This window comes from Gallus gallus, chromosome 1 (genome assembly GCF_016699485.2).
Source record: "Gallus gallus isolate bGalGal1 chromosome 1, bGalGal1.mat.broiler.GRCg7b, whole genome shotgun sequence".
Classification (NCBI taxonomy): Eukaryota; Metazoa; Chordata; class Aves; order Galliformes; family Phasianidae; genus Gallus; species Gallus gallus.
Window position 1 is genome coordinate 131,055,247 of NC_052532.1, and position 24,852 is coordinate 131,080,098.

The 24,852-nt window shown below is 36.5% G+C and overlaps 1 protein-coding gene across 4 annotated transcripts in view; it reads right to left on the reverse strand.

Annotated features, from left to right (window-relative positions):
• Window positions 1-1,301: 1,301 nt before the first annotated feature.
• GABRG3 (gamma-aminobutyric acid type A receptor subunit gamma3) overlaps window positions 1,302-24,852 on the reverse strand; it is a 309,089-nt gene continuing 285,538 nt past the window's right edge. For all 4 annotated transcript variants that reach the window (XM_046903907.1, XM_040653764.2, XM_046903913.1 and 1 more), the window contains 4 exons: window positions 21,070-21,222; window positions 13,778-13,974; window positions 12,489-12,518; window positions 1,302-9,877 (listed from right to left, as the gene is read on the reverse strand). In XM_046903907.1, coding sequence (XP_046759863.1) covers window positions 9,599-9,877; window positions 12,489-12,518; window positions 13,778-13,974; window positions 21,070-21,222 — 659 coding nt within the window. In that variant the 3' untranslated portion in view covers window positions 1,302-9,598. The remainder of the gene's footprint in view (window positions 9,878-12,488; window positions 12,519-13,777; window positions 13,975-21,069; window positions 21,223-24,852) is intronic.

The window sequence follows — 24,852 nt, forward strand, 5'->3', positions numbered from 1 at the left end:
AATGTTATTAAATTGGAAGATGTATCAGATCCTTCTGAATTTGGCATGATGAGAACCTTAAATCTTTAGAAGGGCTGACGTGCTCAACTTACGTTTTGTAAGGCTCCCTGTTTGACTGCAAGAATGCAGGTGGTGGTTCAGGTAATGCTCTGCTAAGGGCAACAGCTGGCATTATGGTCAGACTCCTACCACAGTATGCTTTAAGGGCTAATGTGTAGAAGGCATGTAATCATGATAACAATTACACCTACCTGTTAATTCTGGGAATTTGGCCATAACCATATGTAGTTGGCTACTGCATGACTGCTAGAATAAGCACTGGCCATCATTAGAGAAGCACAGAATCTGTGTTTGTTTCTGAGTAGGTAAATCAGTTCTAGTAACTAGTCATAACAAAACACAAAACATGAATTGCATAGCAAACTAATATCTGAAAACAGTGGAGTTACTAAGGGGAAAAGAGAGATATCTTACTGAAAGTTTAGTGAAAGATGATGGAAGAATTAAGTACATACTTTGTGAAATAAAATGTCTTGTAGAATAAACTGTCTTTGTGTTAGGATCATAAATAAAATATAAAAAGCTCTGACAAGAAAATCCCTGGTGCACTTCCAGAGAAATCCGTGTAGTTTCTGCTTTATCTGTGGCTCAGCTGTCAACTTCAGTTTTACTGTGGACTGCAGTCCTGAAAAGGAGTAAGAATTTCACAGTCTGAGCTGGTTGAGAACCGGCACTTCTGTTGCAAAGAATTTACAGAGGCAGGAATTTACTTGCATTCCAAGAGGATAAACCAAGGGCACATTCATGTTAAAAAATAAGTGACTGGCAAAGAAATTACTTTTGTAAAAACACAGAGTGTAATTTTGTCAGTAAATTTAATTGTGTAAGCAAATCCATAGAACTAGCTTTCCATTTAATGAAAAAGTTGGATGGGAAAGTTTTGAAAACAAGTTTACTCACAGCTTTTAAATCATGAAGTATTTCTATTTGAGCAGTTTGTATTACAGACACAGCTTATTTCTGATTTTCTTTTCAAATTTTAAAGTATATTCTTCCCACTTTACATGATCCCCATGAGTAGAACTTGGTTTCAAATCTTTTAGTTTACTGGCTACTCATACTGATTGTAGATAATGTTTTTAAACAATCTTCTGATATTCATTTCAGTAAAACCCCATAAGAAGTTGTCTACAATTACTCTGTGTGTCTACAATTACAAAGACTTTCAAATGTCTGTTTCTATTGCTTTAAATTCTCAACTCTCATAAGAAAAGACAATCACCAATATATGCACACAGTACTTGCATTTTCTGACAATGTGTATTTATTTGTATCCAGAAATACAAATATTGGGATCAAAATACGAATATAAATAGTATTCTAGATGCACAGCCCTACTCTTTAACACAAAGAAAAGTGGAATGGATGTGATAGGGCAAAGTCATTGAGAACTTGGGATGAAGCACACAGGTGTTTGACTTTTCTGGTTAAGTCAGTCTGAGGGATCACTAGGATGGCTATCTAACTTAGAATGACGAACCGGTACTAGTGCTACCTGTATTATTCAAGGCACATTGGGCACAGAATCGTACTTTCATTTCACTATGACATCACAAGCTGCACTGCTAGCAAAGAAATCACACACCCCTAAGAAAAACTTAGGAAGGAAGATTAGAAATCTAAAATTTTATTTTTGTTCTGTAAGAAAGTTCAATTTGGCACATAGTTGGCAGAGTTTATGTGATTCGTAAAATTGAACTCACCTGAAAATAAAAAATATCCATATGTAGTCAAGTTGGAATAAATGTTTTGAAGAGTAATTGAGATTTCAAAGTTGGATTGAATGAAGTGGTTGGTGATTACTTGTGATAGCAGCAGACTGGACTCGTTCCTTCCAGTCTTGTGTTCCTACTTGTGACAACCACACTGGCTTCACATAAGCATGAATAACAATAGAATCACAGGACTCTTTAAAAACTACAGAAGAGAGTATGGGGGACCGATACTGCAATCCCTCTGCACAAAATTTCCACTCTTGTTCAGAGGAGTGTTGCTTTGTAGAGCGTTATTGTGAAATTTTGTTCCCTTTGGAGCACTCTGACAGTGTCCTACTTCCCTGGTGTGCCTATGCAACTCTACTGCACACAATTATTTTATCAGCTTTCCACAAATTTCATAGGAGCTCAGATTTTAAAGATCCCATATGGCCTGTCCATATGGAACAGAAGGATCTCTCTAGCATGCTCTTCCACATTCCTTTGTCAGCAATACTTTTCATATATGTTGTCAGTATAAGACTTTTTATCCATTTAAAATTTAGAAATTTTGGCCTCTCATTTTAAGTATGTATGATAAAAATCTGCTCTCCCTAAGCTTTTACATCAATCAATGTGTTATCAACCCATCCAGAACATGATTCAAAGCTCCTCTTGTTTGCTTTAAAGAATATTTTAACTTAAAGCCCTCTGGTCAAGTGGCTTGACTGATGAGGAAGTTTTTGACACAGACAGACCTAGAAGCATTCTCTTTTATATTATCAGTAACAAGCAGTGACCAGCCTCACTGTGGGTATTTTATCCTTTTTACTGTGTTAGTACAGCTTCATCCCTCCCAAGCAGTACCACAAGCTGCAAGAAGGTAAAGCAGCATTAATAGAATATTAAGTGCCGTGAAGAATCCATTGAAATTACTTAGGGGGGTACATGAGTTCCCCTATAAGAGGATCTGCAGGCTTGCTTAGGCTTCCAAGTAAAGTTGAGTGTTTTGATGACACCAAGGAGGCTGTTGTGGCTCATCTGGCCAGTGCTTTCATTACTTGGATAAAAGAATATCTGGGAAATAACTGACTGTGTCACTGCCTGGTTTGCCTGACTCAGTCCTTGAGAAACACTGTTCCAGGCATATGAATAAACATAAGCACAGCTCTTCTGCTGTCTTACTTTGTCCTTCATAAGCAGCAAATGATTAGAAGATCAGAATATTTGCCTTGACAGAAAGTAGAGTATTCTCATGTGTCCAACTCTGAAGCACAGAGTTGGATGAATGTTATTGTCTAATTTCACATATATTCTGGGAAAACCCTTGAGGACTCCAGATGCATTCAGACACCAAATTGAGGACTCACAACAACAAAAAAAAAAAAAGAAAAAGAAAGTAAAGTTTGTAGAAAGGAATGCATGATCACAGGAATTGGATATCTCTCTTGAGGAATGTGAACAAACATTAGCCAAGTGCTTGCTGCAAGTCAGTCACAATCCAAAGCCATTTAAAGGAACAGCTGCTAGGTAAATTGGATTGATTAGAACAATGTTTATCCCTTACTTAGGTCTTAGTCCTAGACAGTATTACGAAGAAGCATGTTTCTTTCAGTACGCCACAACAGGTACACGGTACAAAAATTCACTGTTAAATTTGACAAAGAAATGTAGTTCAAGTGGAGACTTTTTTTTTTTTTCTGTTAAAGCATCATTTTGTTTTAGATAAAAAACATTGCTTTATTTTTAGCATCTAAAACAATTGTCAACAAGTAGAATCTCTGTTTTCCAGAAAAAAAAAAAACCATGAATCCCAAGAGAAAAGGCAAAAGTATTAAGGTCACTGAGTCTTGAAGGAAGGCCTTTATTTTTGTCTTATGTACTGGAACCCCTGAAAAAGACAAATAGGCTGAAATTCTTATAGATATATAAATATGCCATAAGACTGATGGCACCATGCTTTTTCATATGGAAGTAAAATTTTCAACCCCCCCTACAGAAGTAGATACAGAATATTTCTGCTGTGATGTGATAGATTCTGTTGGTGAATCTGCATCTCTATTTCCCATTGCTTTCAGCAGACCCTATATGAAAACAAATGACAAAGGCTCTTCTGACATTGTTTTCTCTTGTGTTCCTTTGTGTTTTCTTTTGTGGTGAGCCACCACGGCAATGTGTTAAGTCATTAGTGAAGGAGCATCATAGGCCGACCGCTATGCATGAATCAATGTTTCAATCTGCTGGCTCCTCCTCAAATATCTTCTGGAAATCCACAGTAAATATTTTATAGAAGTTGATAATCAATGCCTTACGAGAACACTCTGTTCTTTGTGCCCTGCTCTGAGTAATTAGATGTGAATGCTGCTAGCGGCACTCACTACTAGCAGTGAAGAAAAATAAGAGTTAGACATTAAAAGAAAATAAAAGAGGATGAGAAAGTGTTGGCATTAGTCATATTTTTACAGTGTTGTCCTTGATATTTACTAAATTTATCAGAATAAAATTTAAATCAGCACAATCTTGGTCTTCTGGGAAGTGGTAATTGAACTAGCAATCAGATGTTAACTGGAGAGCTGGAGTAGGTTAGTATCACCAAGTATATGTTCTGTCCTAATAAAGGCGAGGGACCATCCAACCAATGTCATAGACCATGGCTATAGCTCCTTAAAAACACATCAGTTTGATGATTGTTTTTCTTCAGTAGCATTAAATCTAGAAATGCATAATAATTATTTCATTAATGGGCAGAAAACAAGCAATGAATTCTACAAAGAGAAGGTTAGCACAAGAATCATGCTGAGTCCTCTCATATCTGTTGACAAATATCACTACATTTGCACAGCATTAGCTGGAGAAAGTTTTGTGTCTTAGGCAGCTGGTTCTCTGCACATCTTCCATGGCCTCCATTATTGGTACATAAGGATACCCAAAAGCAAAGTGTGGAGATGCCTGAAACAATAGTTTGCAGCTTCTGGACTCAATAGCAAAGGAATTTAGACAATTTTGAGCTTGTTGATGATGAAGAAGGGGAGAGAAGAAGAAGGAGGGAGGAAGGAAGGATTGAAAACAAACCAATAAAGAAAAGAAACAATGAAAGAAGAAAAGAGAAAAAAAGAGAAAGAGAGGAAAAACAAACAAACAACACCACCCTCACCATTAGTCAGGAAATACCTCTCCAGGGGATGCTTTGTTTTTTTTCCTGTTTTAGATAGTCATCTAGCAAGTGACCTAGATGAGCTGAACATCAACCCTGAGCTTATACTTAGAACATCTCAGGTGGATTGAAGCTGTTGAGTGAAGAATGAAGGATTCTGTTAAACTACGGAATCCCATTGCAGTTTTCTTGCAACTTAGGACTTAAGAAACCTACAGATTGCTTAAGAAATATAAAATATATCAGCCAAATGCTCAGTATGTAAGTTGATGGCATCTAGAACAATGGTCACACCACTTAATGGTGCTCAGGCAGAGCTCCAGTAAGGTCATTAGCTCTTTTTCTGTTTCACAGGCCAGGAATAGTATATACTTCAAAACTGAGAAATGCTAAAGGCACTGATGTGACAGGCACAGAGATTTCACTGTAAGCAAGGAGAAAAATGTACCTTGAAAAAAGCACTTGAGTAAGCAGCTAAGATCATCAGACACAGCTTGCCTTTTCTTTGTTCTGTAGGGAGATCCAGAAAGAGTAGCCAGTGGGAAAAGCACTGTGAATTATGGACAGCCTCCATGAGTTGCAGTGAGTGCTTTGTTTTACAGGTTAGAAGGTAACAGCAACTGTCCAGACTGTGAAGCTGAAAAAATTGGTATTAAAACATTTACAATCTTAATTTCTCCCAGTCAGCAGTACAACAACTACAATCTTTCCAGTGCCATCTTGCATTTGAAGAATGGGTGAAATTGGGTGTAAAAAGTTGGTAAACATCCTTCCCTAGACCATGAAGGGATTGGGAAAGGCAAAATGTGATAAAGTCTTGCAGCAACATGAGGCTTTAGGCTTAGAGCTGTAGAAGTGTTTGGGATAGTTATCTGAGGTGCATGGTAAGATGCTTCCACTACCGTAAATATAATCAGCTAAAGGCTAATTGTGTCACTACTGTTCTAGCTGATGAATATACAGTCCACAAGGTGGATGATTTGGAATTAGTTGGTGGCAGGTGGTGTAAAGAACTAAATAAGAGGAGTGGGATAGATAATTGCACAGCAATGAAAAATGATCTCTTCCTCCTGTTTTTGCTTTGCTATTTGTCACTGTCTCTGTGAACATTCCTGGACTTTTGGATTTTTCCAGCTGTGGTTTTAATCATTTTTATTGACCCAACATACAACTGAGTGTTGATGATGGAGGGAAGTAGCATCTGAAAGAGAACAAAAGGTTGATAAAGTGCTTAATGAGTTTTAATCTACAGCTGTAGTTCTTGATTAGAAAGTTACACTAAAATTGTACACAGTACTTCAGTTCCACAGTACCGCTGGACACAGACACAGCATAAACTGGCTGGAAGTCGTTATATGCCTATTCTTGTCAGAATGTCTGTAAAAGAAGGTGATTTCAGCATGGTAGACATACTGGCCAGAAGAACTGATAAAAGCAAGTTAAGCAGAACACTAATTTTATACACTCTCAATTACCTTGAAAATGCAGCTTTTAATGCAGGAAATGAATGTCCATCAACTTTTGATTGAAGAGAGAGAAATAAGAGGCTTGATTTTACTTCTACTCATCTTCCTGGGAAAAGTTGGTTTTCACACAATGAGACAAGATTAAAAAACCCTCACAATCTTTTCTGTAACTTCAAAAAGGGAAGAATGTAGTGTGGTTTTACACACTATCCAAACAAGTTCCCTTCCCCAGCATGGAAGAGTAGAAAGAACTAAATAACAAAAAAGAAGCATCTGAACAAATGCAAGTCTTGAATATGAAATCACCTGATAAGAAAACATTCTAAAAGGCTAAAAGGTGTTTTGTACATTTCCCATGAGACAGTGCACAAAAGTGTTAATCTTTTTCAATTTGCAAAGGAAGCAAAAGAATATCTGGAGGTTAATGAGGGTATTCCTTACTATTACAGAAGGGCATGGCACACAGATGTATGCAGACTACATTATCTAGATGTCTAGAATAATTGTATTTTGAATGATGCAGGACCTAGAAAACTTATCTTTTCTCAGTGGCTGCCAAAGCACAAAGCAGTGAAGCAGAGAGAGTTAATCAAGCAAGAAGGAGTAAGCAGATATATGTATTCTGGAACCTGTCAGCTTATGTCTACCAATATATATATATATATATTTAATGTAACTGCAGAGGAAAATATATTGCAAAGCAGAAGATGTCCTTTGATGCCAGTGTAGCAGTGGAAACCAAAAGTGGCTGCAGATTCTTGGGTTGGAGTACGGAAAAGAGTGGAGTGATAAGCTTCCAAGTTCTGCTTATGAAAGCGGTCAGAAGGCAGAGGCAATAGAAATGGACTAAGCCTTAGTCCTTCAAGTAAGGCTTTGACAGGACAGTGTGCTTTTAGCTGGAGTAGATAGCTATGAGCTGAAGTACAGACGAAAATGAGATCACTTCTACACTTACTCCTGCGACAGTCACTCAGATATACAACTGCTAAATAAACCTCACTTTACCTATCCAAGACTTAATGGTGGAACCTACGTTCACACATCTCATCTGTCTAAACACTCCCACCAAAATTAAACAACTGTGGAGAGGTTTTGCAGGATCTGGCCCCCAAAGGATAACTGTTTCCAAATTCTTATTTAGGCTTGAGGTACTCCTGGTATTCTTGTAAAATACAGCCATAGGTGGCTGTCATTGATTACATTGTAATTAAAGATCAGGATATTCAAGTTCAGTTTAATTTCCTCCTAGCACTACTGAATATGTAACTCTCCTTCAATGAAAGCCACGCTTACAATGCAGGACACAGAGGATTACAGGATAATAGGTTTACAGGGTAATTTGCTACTGACAGTTACCAAAAGATTCAAGATGTATTTTGAAATCAGGTCATCAGAGGTTTTGTAAAGACTAAGGTTTTGATACTGCCCACAAATATTTCTTCTCTTTGCTTCTTTTGCTTTCAGTCTTTGGAGAAGTGGTTCCCTTCCCCCATCTAAACCCATCTCTAGTTTCTGATATTTTGGACAAGTGAAAAACAGAAGATAAACTGCATTTATCTTTCTTATTAGTAATTTTTCTACACTAAAATTCACTGGAAACACAGGGAAACAGCATTGACAGGCAGTGATGTTCCAAAGAACATGACAGCATTTCTGTTTTCCTTTAGAGGAGAAAAGGAACTGCTTTTCAATCAAATCTGCTTCTCTTTTTTTTCTTTTCTTTTCTCTTCTTTTTTTTCTTTTCTTTTCGTTTTTTTTTTCTTTTGAGGTGAGAAAAAAAATTATCAAGTCTTTCAGAAGAGAAAAAAGAACAATTTAGTTTTTAGGTCTGTTTTATCATTACCACTTTGTAACTATTTGCCATCGAAAGTCCTTTTTACTGATTTTTGAATGCTTTCTTTGCTTAAAAACAATAATTGAGACAGTCTGCAGAAGAAGCAATTCAGTTTGACAATGAAAACCAAAATTTCTCTAAAAAATGTGCATTGTAAGAATTTAATGGTCAAAAGTTTGAAAAATACAAAATAAGTTTCTAGACTAAAACACAGTTGGTAGTTCAGGAAAAATCCTTTCAACCTTTGCTACATGTGGCAACTACTCCACCTTTAATCCAAGGGTGACAGTTGAGTTTTCAAAAAAGTATTCAATTGTCAGGTCAGATCCAGGGAACGTAGATAAGGTCTGCAATATTTAACTTTACGTAAGAAATAAAAATGTCCTTTGGCAATTTTTTTTTTTTTTTTAATTTTATAAAATAACATTGAGAGAAAAAATAAGAATGTATACAAATGAGGGCACTTTTTAGTATACTTCAATCTGAAGAAAGTCACGTATTACTAGTGCTATTATAGTGATTTTTACTCATGGCCTATCAACTGTGATCTGCTACAGTGACACAAACAAGAAGGATATTGTCCTGCTTCAAGAAGAAGTGCTTTAGAAATCAATGACCATCCTGTGTTTAACCAGTCATAAAAAAGACAGTTAAAATCTTGAAAAACTGTAGAAGTTATGCCTACAACTGCCTCAGAGATAGGCAAGTTGTTTATTTATATCAAAATATTAGCGCTATTTTCACCTCAAATTAAAACAAATACATGTAGGTAAGCAGCTAATTCCATGATTCCCAGACCTTAACAGAACGTAACTTCTCTATTCTGATCTCACCAGAGACGCATATTACTGTCTTTTGATGGTTTCTCTATAGCAAGGAGATCATCAAGAAAATATTTCCCAGAACCTATGGGACATAGCTCAAGTAAGTTTAAATACAAATGTGTAGTTTCATTGGCTTTAGCTTATTTGCTAGTGCCAGTGTGTGTTGCTCTGAGCCTCAGGGATATGGCAGCATTTTGAAGAAACTATGGGAATGAGGAACAAAAATGACATACTTAACCTTTGACTGAATTGTGTATAGCTTCTATGTCAAGGGAGAATAGTAAGAATTCTAATATACAATAATTATTCATAAACATCGCTTACACTACAAATTCAGCTGAATTTTTAAGAATCTTTCCCTTAAAATGAATAGCATTAAGGAGATAATTCTTCCATGTTTTTTCTTTTTTAGGCAATTAAAATTCTTCATCACACTCTGTGACGGTGAAGGTTAATGTGGCCTTTATAAATTGAGATGAAACTGACCGTGTCCTTCACTTTTGCTGCACTTTCACCATCTCTCCTCCGTGTGAAAACACAGCACTCTTCACCACTACAGGCAACTTTTAAAGATAGAGGTATCCAACCCAGTAGACCAGGTTAAAGAGCAGGAAGGATGTAGGAAAGAAGACCCTAGAGTAAGAGTCCAATTCTAAGATGTCTATGTGAATCCGTCCTCTCCTCCATGAGCCTGATTTACATTCTTCATAACAACAGAAAAAACTCTGGCAGTCTTTCCCATCCAGACATTCATAGACACATGCCTCTTCAAATTCTTGCCAATACATGGCATTGTTCAATGTAATGACTGTAGTTGGTGGTCTCATATCAAGTACAGAATAATTCTGAGGAGAGAAAAAGAAACAAACAATGTGATAAACTCTTATGGATGATGCACAATTAATAATCATATGAAAAATCACATTTGACATGAAAGATGAGTTGGGAGTAAGATGTCAATACCATAGGAATTCTAGATTCAGGGACCATCTTTCTTTCTATCAAAGGATGCCTTATCAGATGAATTTCCAGAAAGGTTGTGGAGCGCTAAGTTAAATAAGCTGCATTCACTACCTCTTAATCTTACCATGATTTATAAAAACAGATACAGTTTGCAACAAATAGCTATGATTTCAATACATAATTTTAAAACACTGTTTGATAGCTGGCTGAACACAAGCCAGCAGTGTGCCAGGTGGCCAAGAAGGCCAACAGCATTCACAAATAGTCTGGTCAGTAGGATGTCCCTCTGTACTCAACACTGGTGAGACTGGACCCTGATATTGTATTTAGCTTTGAATTCCCCATTATCAGAAAGATACTGAGCTGCTCAAACACATACAGAGGAAAGCAGAAAAGCTGCTAAAGAGACTGTATAAAAAAACAAACACATGAGGAGTGGCTGAGGAAACTAGGGTTGTTAAGTCTGGTAAAGAGGAGGCTGAGGGGGAACTGCATCAGTCAACATGTACCTCAGCTGAGGTTGTAGTGAGGTGGTGTTAGTCTCTTTTCTCAGGTGACAAAACATAAAGCAATGGCCTCAGTTACATAGACGAGGTTTCAGTTGGATATCAGGAAAAAGAATATATTCACAGAAAGGATGGTCAGACATTGGAATTGGCTGCCAAGGGAAGTGGTGGTACCTCTGTCCACTATGTTTAAGAGACGTGTGTATGTGGCACTTTGGGATATAGTTCAGTGTTGGACTTCATGGTGTTAGGTTGGACCTGATAATCTTAAGGATTTTTTCCAACTTAAATGATTCTATGATTCTATGTTCTACTTGGTGTCTACCAGGACTCCAAGGTCCTTTTCTGCAAAGCTACTTTCTAACTGAGTGGACCCCATAGTGTACTGGTGCCTGGAGTTGTTTTTCCCCAGGAGTTTGTACTTGTTGAATTTCACGAGCTTTTTTCTCCAGGCTTCTGAGCTCGGGCTGGGAGGAGAGCAGTACTCGTACAATAGACACCATCTCGGTACCACGTGAGAGATCTGCCAAGGTAAGGTACTTCTCAGGTGCCTTGGGCAAAACATTTCAGATGCAGTAATAAAAAAAGGTTAATAAAATTATTTCAGATATAGTAGATGTATGTTCTCCAGGAGGAAAAAAATGAGGGATGGGACTACCTGAACATTGATTGACTAAGATTACTGAAATTTAACCTTTTAAGTGGTATCACTTCAAGGTTGGCAAAAACTCAAGTATCCTGGGAGTAATTGACTTAGGTTGTTCAGCTTCTGCAACAATTTCAACATGCAGGTTTGTGACACTTAGAGTAAGACCCGCTTCAATGCTAGGAAATGTCAGGACATTTCTCATGTCTTAACATTAGGAAGAATGGGTAAAAAACTTAAAAATCTGCTGGTGAACTTCCAAGCAGATGAGATCGACTACCAACCCTAGTATCTTTTTAATTGTATTTCCTTTTTCTTGTTCAATTGCAAAAAAAGGTAACTGTCACTAACCATTCCATGTGTCTTGTTGACAGAAGCTTTCAGAAAATTCTTTCCAAGGAATGACAGCAGTACTAAGTGTATAAAAGCAGTTCCTTTTATAAGGCACTAATTGTCAATATGCAGACTTTCAGTGCTATGAACTCTTAAAATGCAACAAAAAACCTTTTTAAAAACTTATTTAAAATTAAGTTTATAACATAATTTATGAAAAACAAACTAGTAACATGGAGCTAGGAATTGTAAACAATACACTTCAGAATATAAAAATCAAGAAAAATGGAAGAGGTACTTAAGTTCTATCCTTGTTTGTGTTTGCATCAGATAGCTGGAAGCGGACCATTCATCTAGCACTTAAACTGACCTTCAGTATCCGTTACATATATGTCTATTATAGTATGTATGACAGTTTTAGATTTCAATTGGGTGCTCAATTTAAATTTTATTGCAGCTGTACTTAATCAAATAGCTGTCTGGAAATTTGAAGAATATAATTAATTCTATTTTTATATATGGTTCTAGTATACTCCTCACTATGTTAAACTTTAAACCCCAAATATTTGAAAATCCATCTGAAAGTTTGCTAAAGATTTTACGGATATACACAAACAAATTATTTTCTACAAAACTCATTCACTAAAACTCCATATACATATTTGTTGGACTTGTGCATATTAATTTTTACTAAAATGTAATGAAAAAGTGCAGTATTACATAAAGCAGAGGAACAGAATTCTTGGCTAAGAATAGCACACAATATTTACACTTGACCCTTCTTTCTCCCAGATCATTTGGTAAGTCCTTATAGAAAGAGGCAGGTATGTTCCTCTACCACAGTCAAAAACAAAGTGACCTTTTAACAAAAAAGCAAAAACAGTATTTATAGTGAAGTCAGGGTAAAGTATAACATAGCATTACAGCTTTCTCAGGAATTATTGCAAATAAATGTCAACCATACATTCAAGCCGCTACTGCTGTCACAGAACTAAACAGGGTACTTACCATCACATGACCAAAACTGACATCAGGTAGCTTAAATAAAGATAAGAAAAGAACTATTCAGAAGAAAATATAAGTATTGTTTCATATGCATCTAATACTAAACAACATTTCTTAAAACAAACCTTTAAATGCATTTCTCCCTAGAACTCTTCATACCGAGCCTTCAAATTGTTTAATGTAACATTCTGAGCACTTTGAAACTGCATGAAATCTCAGGAGAATGGGCACCCAGTTTCCATCCACTTTAAGTCTTTATTCAACCTTTTTTATTTTTTTTTAATTTAGTAAACAATAGCTAAGTAAGGATCTCTTCATGAGTTAACTTATATACCATCAGTGTTGCGTGTTTTCCCTCATCTTCTTTTGTCTGGAAATACATCCTGCGGATACTAAAGATTCTTTCATTCAATCTCTCTATAGGATAGCAATTTTAGTTTGATCATTAGCAAGTACACTTTCATTGTCCCATAAAGTTCTTTTGGTAACACTCTTCTTCCTTTCTCATGTAATGTATTTTTACAAATAGCTATTAGAGGTTTAATGGCATTTTCATTAAGTTTATCGGTTTCCATGTTTTCTCTAATTCCACATTATTTTAACCTTTTCCCCTGTTATTTCTTCATTCAAGCACTTTCTATAGCTTGTTTCAATCCATTTCTACTTCCTGACTGATTATTCCCAGTATTCACCTTTCTCTTTCTTTAGTTTCCTCCTTCATAGTTTTCCCATTTGACTTTGTATTGCTGTTTTAAATGATTATATGTAAAGAGCTTTATTATTATTATTGCAAATGTCTTTTTGTCCAAAAATGCAACTTTTTTACAAAGACTTTGTAAGTGCCCTCCTTTGTTCTTGTATGTAGGAACATTTGAGCACAGGGCTAAAAATAAGTGCTGGTTCCCAATATGAAGAACAAAATCCTATTTTTAACGTTCATAAATATTCCTAGACCTGTTAAGACACAAGATAGCAGATGCATTTGAATATACACTGATGTACATATGATTGCATAACAAGTTGTGATACCTGTTTCAGCGAAGCCCTTTATGACTACTAGAAGAATAATGAGAGTGAAAAGGACACAGGAAGAGCTGCTGCTTCATGGTCAGCAGATTCCTTCTGTTAAGAACAGAACTCCAGGTAATTACTTTCCACCAGCTTTCAGGGTAAATAATACCATGAAGTGGGAAAAGCTAGGAGGAGTGAAGTGTAATGAGATTACAGGATGTTACTGAATGATTCTTGACCCTCTGAGCCACAGTCTTGAAAATCAAACACTCCTATCTTACCGACTTTTTCTTCTTAGTACAGTTTGGTTTCCTGCAACTGGAGTAGTAGTTGAGGGTTGCATACTCCATCAGAGCAGCAAATACAAATAGAAAGCATACAGTCACAAACAAATCCATAGCGGTGACATAGGAGACACGGGGTAATGACTTTCTCGCAATGGTGCTCAAAGTTGTCATGGTCAACACTGTAGTAATTCCTGAAGAGAAAAACTGGATTTAGTTTTATGTAATATCGTTTCTGCAGGCTTAAGAGAATATTTGGAAAACAATATGCACAACAGAATGCCAAAGTATACACAAATATTCAGAAGAAATTCATTATTTTTTTCTGGTAGTATAAAAATAATGAGAAACAACTGCAGAGTGAGAAGTATTTAGTAAACAAAGCTTTCCTCAGATGTTCATATTTGTCCTTGCAACACAGAAGTTCTCATGCCCCTCATCTCCTTATACTTTTTTAAGGAAAGTAAAAGAAAGTCCAACAGATATGGAACCCAGAGCCATTAGTACAAACAAAGAAAGCAAAACCCCTAGAAAGCATAAATGGTGTTTTTCACCGCAATACTCTTCTAATGGAAAATCTTGTGCTCAAAATAAAAAGAAAAGAGAAAAAAGAAAATAAAAGACCTTTTGTTGCTGATTATGAATTTTGAAAATATATTTTCACACTCCTGCTTCCTTGGGAGTGCTCCACTGCTGCTTTTTTTTTTTTTTTTTCTGGGTAAAGGAAAACAGATTCTCATACTAACTTCAGATGCAGCCTTAATGCATATAGCTTTTTCAATTTGTACAAAGCATCACATCTTAGATTGATATAGCAATAATGAATATAATCGGGATTACTTAGAATGAAATATCCTGAAACAATAAAACCAGTATTAGAATGAAGTCTATGGGGTGTCAGTTATTTGGCTGTTAGGTAATTTATGTCATGTGTGTTAATTCCTCAGCAACAGATGGCTTCTCATTCCCACTTTGGACTGATGTTTTCAATCATTTGTTATGAACCACAAGTCTTCAGATAAGAAAAACTAGAACTCCTCAAAGACTTGGAAAGAAAAATAAAGATCTCACTCAAATAAGTCTGAAAAGAGAGCCTGCTCTAAAAACATAACTGTAAGGTAATCTTTCTTTTTATAGTTAAAGTGGTATTTTGCAATGGTACATAGTGTTTGAAATGGCAGGGGATAATTTAAATTATGCCTTATAGTAAAATTACTTCCCACAAATGGCACTGTGGAGAGCAAAAAGTATCAGTGGATTACTTTTGACTACTTTCTCTTTGCTAAAGTATGCCCACCTCTGATTTTTAGCACTTGAAACTACAGCAATTCACAAGAATAACCTCCCTCATTCAAATCATAAGAGAGTCTCTGGAAGAGCCAAAATGCTGATTATTGTGTGGGCTTGGATTTTCTTTTACAACAAATAGCAAATAAAAAAAAAAACAACAAGAAAAATGTTTCTGGAAAAAAAAAAACCAAACAAAAGAAAAAAAAAACAATCACCACAACCCAATAATCAAGATCAAAGCAATGCTGGTAAAAAGTGGTAAATGTGGGAAATTTTCTTTTCATGGGAAACAACCTTATTCAGTGCATGTCACCTCAGTATTTGCACTGTCTTGAACTGGAACCCAGAGCAGCCACTGCAGTTCATTCAAACTTTAAGCTAGCTGATTCATCTAACCCTATACATTCATGAACACAAATAGTACAAAAGAGTTATCCCAGTATGACTGAGTGCTTTGCAGATTTTTCTCAGGTTTTGTGATTTTCACTAATTTTCTACTGCTGCTAATGTTAGTCAACGTATGAATTGCAATTACATTTTTGAACTTCACTATAGACATACTCTTAGACTTTATAATACTATCTTCAACATCGAAAAGATAATACAAAAATATTTGTTTCTTCTCAATTGTATCATAATGTAGGTGGCTGCCATGATCCAGACCCCTCAACAACAGCTCTGTAGCTAATGAACCTTTCAAAAGCTCCAAACACAAACTGACATTCATCAGATGGGTCAACAGCAAAGATTTCCAGTTGCAACAATTGTCGGCTCACTAGCCTTGATTTGGCCCTTATTAGCTATAAAGTATTTTTTCTTCCTGTATGACCATGTTTCAGATCTTTGGAGGCACTAATTTATTTTATTTTATCTTATTATTATTTTTTTAAATGAAACTAATAGCATCCATCCTCAATTGCTTTGACAATGAATTATGTTGTGCTATCAAAATATAACTTTTTGGGGAACAGAAAGTTTGAGAATATCACAAACCATCACAGTTTCCAGATTATGTGTCACATTTCAAATTATGTCAAGGGCATGACATATGAGTGCTGTTTGCAGAGTTGGAAACATTCAAAGGTAAAACAAACAGATTTTTACTTCCATTCTTTATATAAAATATTTTCACAACATGACAACCATTATAAAAGAATCATTCTTCTTTTAAGCTGAGGATTAGACTTGGATTCCAGCTCAGACCTTAGACAAAGAATGAGCTTTTCAAATAATAAAAATTTGCTCTAGTGTATCAACTTTATACCTGACACACTGACACAAGTTTTGAAATATTAAAATGAGTCCTATGAGGACACATGCAGAAAGCAAAGAGAAAGAAGTGTACAAGATTATAGAGTTTTATATTCCTATGCAATTGTAAATCAGAATATGCTGATATGAACATAAGAATAAAATGAAAAACCCACCACTGCCAAAGAGAATATCTAGATTCCTTACCCTGGGTTCATTTTATCTATCACGTTAAGAAAACTCCGTCTGGTGAGTGATTTCAAATGCAATAAACTTTGACAGATGAAATTGTTAAGTCTCTCACTTAGGATATATTAGTACTGTAAGGCGAGCTTTGAATCTGTTACTGAAACTTGCAGTGCTTTGGAACTATTTCAACAGGATTCTAACATCAGCCAGGAACAGCTTTGAAGTAACCTGGCTTCAAAACTTTCTGGTAGATGAGTGTGAGAAGGAGCACATGCTTGTGTATAAATACCACTTTTGTGACATTTATATTCTCTGAGCAAATTCCATACCAAAGATAGTATGGCTATTTCATAAATCAAAAAGGAATTTCCAGTAGACCAGTGTAGGTATACAAAATGCATGAGAACGCTTTAACCTTTAGATCAATGGCATAAACAGTTATTTAACATAACAGTTGTCTGAAAGCTGCTTACTGTGCAGTGGCATGTCAAGAGAAGTAACAGGAGTATTAGAAGCTATTTGGTCAGGGAGGCTCAATTTTTCTTATTTTCCTGTAGGAAAAAGTGTATTGGTTTACCCAAGCTACCACATGTTTATAAACTTCATTTCTTCACCTTTCTGGTCTGGCACCTGTTTTGAGCACTTGCCTTATTTTTCTAGGGAATGAACTTAAGGCAAAATGACAAGGAGAGCAATGTTCATTTTTTATTAAACATCATCTCTAACTTCTTTTATACCAAAGCATCGCTCGCCTTGATACCCACTACATTTTTTTAAGCTGCCATCTGAAGTTGCTGTATAGTAACTGCCTCTTCATATTATACATTATAGCCATTTTTTAAAAAGCAGGGGGGAGCTCAGACGAAAGCTTTGGTTTAACTTAATTCCCTTCATCCTCAAGAAAAACAACGTCTTCTTTTTCAGATCATAACTTTTCTTCAGACACTTGCTGGCTCTTCTTGACTGTGAACATTGGGAGAAGATCATTTTGATTACCAGAGACAGGTAAAAACAGTAGAGAGCTATTTTTTCCCCTCTGAATGAAGAAGAGTATAACTGGAGATTACAACAGTTCTCATCCAACAGCTGAATTCTATTTCCATTTTCCCACTGACTCTTCAGGTGTCCTGGAGTGAATCACACTAACACTCTTGGCTTCAGCCCCTCAAAGAACATGTTAAAAAGGGGTTGTGATGCCAAGTTTTTAAAAAGCACTTAGACGCCTTTAGACAGTGTTGCTGAAAGAATGATTATGGTCCCATTTTTTTCCCTCAGCCAAATACCCCTGACTGCATTTAGTTTTCCAGCACAAAGATTACTTACTACTTAGAGTTATTCAGAAAGGGGTAAAAACCGTCCTTCATGTAACCCTGAGTAGTTGCCGATAGCTTAGAAAATTACTCATTAATTTCAGAGAATGAAATGTTTCCCTGATGCTAGTCCTTCACATTAATGCAGTTGTACTCAGGGCAGTTTTCGTGCACTGAGTCTGCAATTCATTTCAACTAATTAGCAGGATAATTTCAGTGGTTTGCCTTTGGCTGTATTACTCACATTTTACCATGTGCCACTCTCAAAATGTGGAAGTGTGTTGCTCAGACAGATTTATAGCTTCTGTTATACAGACAGACCTAAACTAAGCTGGGAACATTTGCTTACTGCATCCCAAGAGTCAAGAGGCCATTTGCAATTTGGAAGTAACGGGTCTCTGATAATGTACAAAAAGAGGTGACCCACATACATACTATTTTCTAGTCACTAGACTTTATTTATAAGAAAGGTTTATTCTATTTCAATTTTCTATCAGAGTTTTATGAGTTAGCAGTCGGAGCCACTGGATACAGCCTTGGAATATTTCAGTTTCACGGTCTTACTTCAAATTCACAACCTTAATATAAAAATACATTTTTTTCTCTGAACTTCGTGCTGGTAATGGGGGCGAGGCAGGGAGAGCCACACTGTTATGATCAGTACCCTACTTTTGATTCTAATTAATTTAAATCTGAGCTGTGTGGAGTGGAGAACTACCCTCAGGGACAGGGTATGAAGTCTGCCTCCAGAAAATTAGTAATGCAAACTGTTAGACACCTTTTCTCCCTTTTACTTTTCTGGTAAAAAATAAGCATTATGGAAGATAAGTCAAATGGACGCTCTGCACACACATGGGGCTTTGTACTCCTAGTTGAAAACGACAGAACACGGTCAGTCTTTTCTTCTCCACTGAGCTATTCAATTTCAGAAGAAAGTTGTTCCACAGAAAAGTATGCTAAAGGCGTATTCAATTTTCTGGCCACCAGAGGAAACAGAGCCAGGAACAGGTAATCACACAGCTGCTCTGTCCTCGCTTTTAGTCTATCTTCACACTGCCTTGGAGGTAGAAGGGGTCACAGAATAACTCTTAGGGTCTGTCATGTTGCCAGAGCACTTTGGCACTCACGCAAGAGGAATGAGAACTGAATATTCCTTTCTCAGAAAATGTTAGCTGGACCCACAAGATGGCTACGTTTGTTAGTTTTACAAACTCCTGTAGCAAATCTCGCAGATTTCAGTCTTGAGCTGACCTCATGCAAAAAGGGTTTTAATACACAATTATCTGTAAAATGTCAACTGGTGTTGTCTGCTTGTACTTGTCCCATTAAAGGTTCTTTTAGGTTTTCCTTACTGTTGATCCTGCTACCATCCACTGAGCTGCTCTTGACTTGAAAGATGTCTCTTGTCATTCACTAAGGTTTAAAGCTGATACAATCTCTCCCTAGAAAGATGCCTAAGGATTGAGAGCAGGCATGGTTGGCATATAGTTTTATTGCTTAAATAAAGATGTGGCTAGTGAGGGACTCATTCTTAGAGAGTATTTTTGATAATATAATTCTTCTGTCATTCAGCAGAAGTTTAATAAGCTATTGAAATATAGACATTTTAGGAGGATGGCTTTCATACCAGGTGTTAGTACACCTTGAAAAGATGACAATATGCTTTTCGTGTAAGTTAAGGACTTAGAAAGTCAGATCAGAATTCTGGAAGAGTTAAAGCAACTTTACAGCTAAAATCTCATTCAAAGTGAATGGGCTTCAAAATCTGTTTACCACCTCTTTTTTATTTTACCCTTCAGATCCGTCAGGGGGCGTAGGCTGGAAACTGGAGCACTCTTAAAACCGTCGCTTCTCAGAATTATTAGTGCAGGAGAGGGACAGAAACAGGACAAGTCATTTTGAAATAATATATAAAGGCTACACCATTGAACATGTTGTCTTCCTCCTGAGATCAAGTACAGCACCTGTGTTTTGGTGTTCGGAAGAGAGCAGACAGAAATGAATTTGCACAAAAAGTAACAACCATTTCTGGTAAATGCTCACTTATTTTGGTGGAATGGGATGAGAAATACTTGATCAGAAATCTAGGGGAGTGAAGGTTCATGCAAATGGCCTTTCCTATCCTGTGGTTTGAATAAAGGCCCACTGTCTCATAGAAGGCCTTGAAAACCCCATGCCTGCAGCCTTCAAGCAGTCTAAGGGAAAACTCAGCTCATCTATAGCCTTTGTCCTAGCACTTCCCTGCAGCAGTGCCTCCACCACAAACCAGGGGATTCAGTTGCTTTTACAAATGTTTCCTGTTCAAAAAATGTTTTCTGTCCAAAAAATCAAGCAAGTCAGTTTTCAATAATTTGTTGTTATGCGTTGGAATGATTTAGAGGGCACAGTCGGTTAAACAGAGATGCGAGAAGCTCCAGCAGGAGGAAGCAATGAATAGCTGGGAATGGTAACACCTACTCTTGAAAATAGGCATGTAAAACATGACACAGCCTCTCCTTTTTCCTAGACTGGTATAAATTATCCCTGATTGAATAAATTAGTCATTTGCAGCTCTGGCAACCTCAGTCTGGACCAAAATGTTTTTCCTACAGTTCTGAGGTACACCTATAAGGTTGTTGTCATACTGCCTTATGCCCTTGACACTTGCAAAACCTGCAGGTTTTCATATAGACATAAGAAAAATGGTCAGCGTTTCTCAGCGTATCCTAAAGCACAATGCCAAATTGCACACCATGGTCCTGACACAAATGACCTCCTGAAAAATCTTTTTCTGCACAACCTATGAAAAATGTCTATACACCTAGAATGGGGCTGAACTTCAAGCCTGCAAACATAAAACACTTTGAATGAACTAATGTTATTATATCCCACAGTTTTTCAGTATACATAGGACATCATTTCCTGGAGGGAGTTTCAGAAGAAAAAGAATCCAGCAGTGCAATCGCTTTTTTCTTCAAAAATGTCACTGAAATATCATAGTGAGAACAAGGGGAGAGCTATTAGTTCTAGAATATTATGCAAAATATGTGGTAGTGTCATTTCAAAGGGCCAGCGTAGTTTACTTTTAATTACCCTTTTAAAGGCAGAAAACAAAAGGCTTCATTGATAAATAGATCGGGGTCTGCAAGACATGGTAGCACTAGTACAAAGCATATATCTTGTGGTCTTTTTGAAAAGAAGCTGACATTTTCAAATGACAGCGTAGAAACTACATGAAGAGAGCACAGAAAAGAATTATTAACAACTTACCTAATGCTGTTCTTGCTGGTGTGGCATCTTTTTTAATCCAAAAGGACACCCAGGAAAGAACAACAGTTAATATACAGGGAATGTATGTTTGAATAGTGAAGTATCCCATTCTTCTACTTAAGTCGAAGTATATAGTCATGACTACATAATCACCTGCAATGATAGCACAGAAAATAAATTGACATTGTGGTGAGATACAGGTAGTTCTTCATTGTGCTGTGTTCTTAAGCTCCATAAAATGCAGCAAATGAAATGTTTCTTGAGTTTTGAGAGTATCTGAGCAACAATGTTCACATAAAATAGAATTGAAATAAACGTGTCCATTCTAATTTCCTATAATTTAGGTCTCTGAAAATATTAACCTATTTGGTCAGGCAGAGGCTCTTGGGAATCCTTCATGATGAGTAATCTTTCAAACGGCATCTTTGCTTTCCAGACTTGGTATTTCTGGATGGCTGAGTGGCCACAAACATGAACCTACATTCATTCACTAGATCTGGAAGCAGCCCACATAAAATCTCTCCTTCAGCAGACTGTGCTGTCCTTCTTGCAGATTTGAATGACTTCTGTTATTTTTTTCTAATATGTGAATCAGGTGGTAGGGGTCTGTATGACAAAGTGTGGCATGCACATCAGTATGCCTTTATATAAGAAGTTATTTATAGACACTGGAGCCTCGATGCTGGTGAAAGAGGTCAGAATACATACTTTTAAAGGTCACATTGCTATAAATCAAGAATTTGTTTTTATCAGCAATGGTCACTTGTGCTACTGTAAACCTTCAGAAGATGAGCGTGGACATAATGCTTATTATTCTGTGGGATACTAAAAATCGTAAGATCAAGAGCTCAGTAAGAAGCCTGTTTTATCTCAGATTATATGATTTTCTTCACACTATCTCTTCTGCTAATCTTCACAACTCCATAGGGGATAACAATCTGTCCTTCTCTCTCTACGCTGTAGAGACCTTATCACCTCTATCCTTAGTAACAGCTCCCTCAGTTTCACAGCTGTTAACTATCCTTTTCTCTCAGACAGCTACAGTGATTAACAATAATGAAATTGAACTGAGACCAATTTCTGTACTTTGCTTGGAGTATGTTGATTCAATTTTAGATGTGAAGAAGAGTTTATAAGCCACAGAACTTTTGTGGGTTTTTTTTGTCTGACTACATCACTTGGCTAATAAATTATATTGCTTCTTGTTACAAGCCTTGCTTTTCTAGAATAAGATATTTGCAGAAGACATAATTTACTATAGGTAGGTAAATCTGTCCTGGTACAGCAAAATTCCAAAAGAAATTGATAGCACAGAGGAATTAATTCGCAACAGATTGGTAACTGAAAGAGTACAAACAAAAGTACTGAATACAGTGGATATTTTGATGATAGCAAAATATGACACAGAAAATAATTCAGTAAAAATAAGTTCCACCCAAAGAAACACTGAAGGCCACTATAAAATGAGTGAACTTCCATAAATTAAAAAGTTAAAGGTAAATAATCTGAGGGTGGCATTTGGGAAGAGAAACTTAGAACAATGAGTCAATAAGAAAAATTCTATGTGCTAGGACATTATTCTAAGATAGATATAAATTGGAAGAGGTTTGATATGCTCGTGGGTACTTCCATCATGTCTCTCTTAGATGAATGGATGGATTTTCATGAGTACTGCGCAAGTACAAACCTTATGACCACAAGAAGTTGGACATTCATTCCAAATGCCTCATGCATTTAACATACAAAGACAGAGCTTTAATACTAGAGCCCAGTGCTGTTACAAGCAGAAAGCACTGTGGTACATTACGATATAGTGAACCTTGTGGGTTTTCACAGACTGGTAACTTTAATTCCACTAATCCCCAGCACTTTTCTCCGTACAGGGAAGAGCAGCAGGGAACTGACATGGATAAGTATCCACTGGTCCTTCTGGCTTATTATTAAACCATATCAGCATCCTGATCTTTGACTGAGAAGAACAAACCCAACTACCCAATGTGACTCAGCTGAATTTTACAAAGAACTGCAAATTCCCAAGTATCCAACAAAGACCCATAGAAGAACCTAAGGAATATGAAATCCTAGGATAATGATTGGCTCAATTCATTTAACCACCAACATCTTTTCTTGTCTGAAATTCACACAAAAATTCTCACATGAAGGGAGACACAGTGATATAGGCAGCAGCTGTGCATATGAACTTATATACTGTACCCTCTGTGATGTTCTCTAACTTATGTACTGATATATAAAGACATTGGGAGAATAATTTTGTTCAGTAGAATTACTGACACACAGTAGAATAAGACAATAATTATCTGGTTCTCCTACAAGAATGTCACAGAACTTGGAGAGGACATAGCTTCGAGAATATTGATGATAATGCATAGGAGAAGGAAATCACCACTGCTGAAATCATGACTAAATGTAAAAATGTTGGGGGTGCTGTTAAAGATAAGCCCTTTTCTGTACTACCTGTACTGAAGATATTTTTAATAGTTTCTGTAAATTTTGGTTTACAACTAAGTGACCACTTCAGCTAGTGTTGAAACACCAGGATAGTTTCTGCATACAGAAGAGTAGGCCTGTGTGTGCTGTGGCTACTTTCTTTGATGTACTGCTTCAGGATGCATTATTGTTATCAAAGTCTAAATTACCCCCTCCAGAAACATGCATTATTCTCTCTATATCTAAAAGCACTTGGCTGCAGCTTAAAGAATAGTAACCACGCTACATATATTTCAGAATTTCTCTATATACACAAAATAATTTGACAGGCACTTAACATTCATGAAAAACTAATTTTCATGAAGATAAAATTAGTTTCAAAAAAACTAACAGTCCTCTCTTCTAAAAGACCTGACCTGCAACCCATTCTGTATGTCCTGCAGGCATGAAAGGAATTAGCAAAGGAAAGAAAAAGCTTTCAAAGACTCTGCACTCTTTCTCCTTGCTTCTTCACCAGCCTTCACAACCCCACAACCCCACCAGCCATTACTGCAACTGTTAGGACAGGAGCTGGGGCTCATTATGCGACAAAACCCTGCAGACAAGACGGGAAAACACTCCAAACTGCATATCATTTAATCAGTGTTCTTGATTTAAAAGCAATCACAGAATGATTGCCTGCCTAGGAACCACTGTGATAGCAAATATCAGGAAACTTTGAAACTCAGAGAGGAATTCTACTTTTTAACAGCTTAAGGAATTTCTCAGGAAGGCAAACTAACTTTTAACTGAACTATCAGACCAATTAACTGTAATAATGAAAATTACCTTAAGGCAAAATATTCCATGACCAGTTTTCTATAGCAAGAACAAAAGATGCATCTTGAGGCAGGAGGAATGCAGCAAGGCTTCTCATGAAACCAAAATGACTGCTGTCTGTGACCCATAGAATTTGTATTAGTTTAACATTTTAGTATGAAAATAAGACACCATTTGGAACAGTAATGATTTTATATGGAATAATCACCGTGGATTTTAATGAACAGTGCTAAACTATAGTCTATTGCCATTTTTTCATTGAACGTTAAGGACATGCTTGACAGAATGTCCAGAATTTTATCTGCATTGTACCAAGGACAGTTCCCTATAAGGGTGAAATATTTTAAGAAAATATTTTAAAAATATTTATTTACTCAAGCCACATTATACTATCTTACCACATGCTTTCAATCATCCTCCCATTATACTCTGAAGTTAACATGTACTGCAATCCCAATTATCTCAGAAAAAAAAAAAAAGTTAAAGGATGAATGACTTTACAAAGACTGCAATATG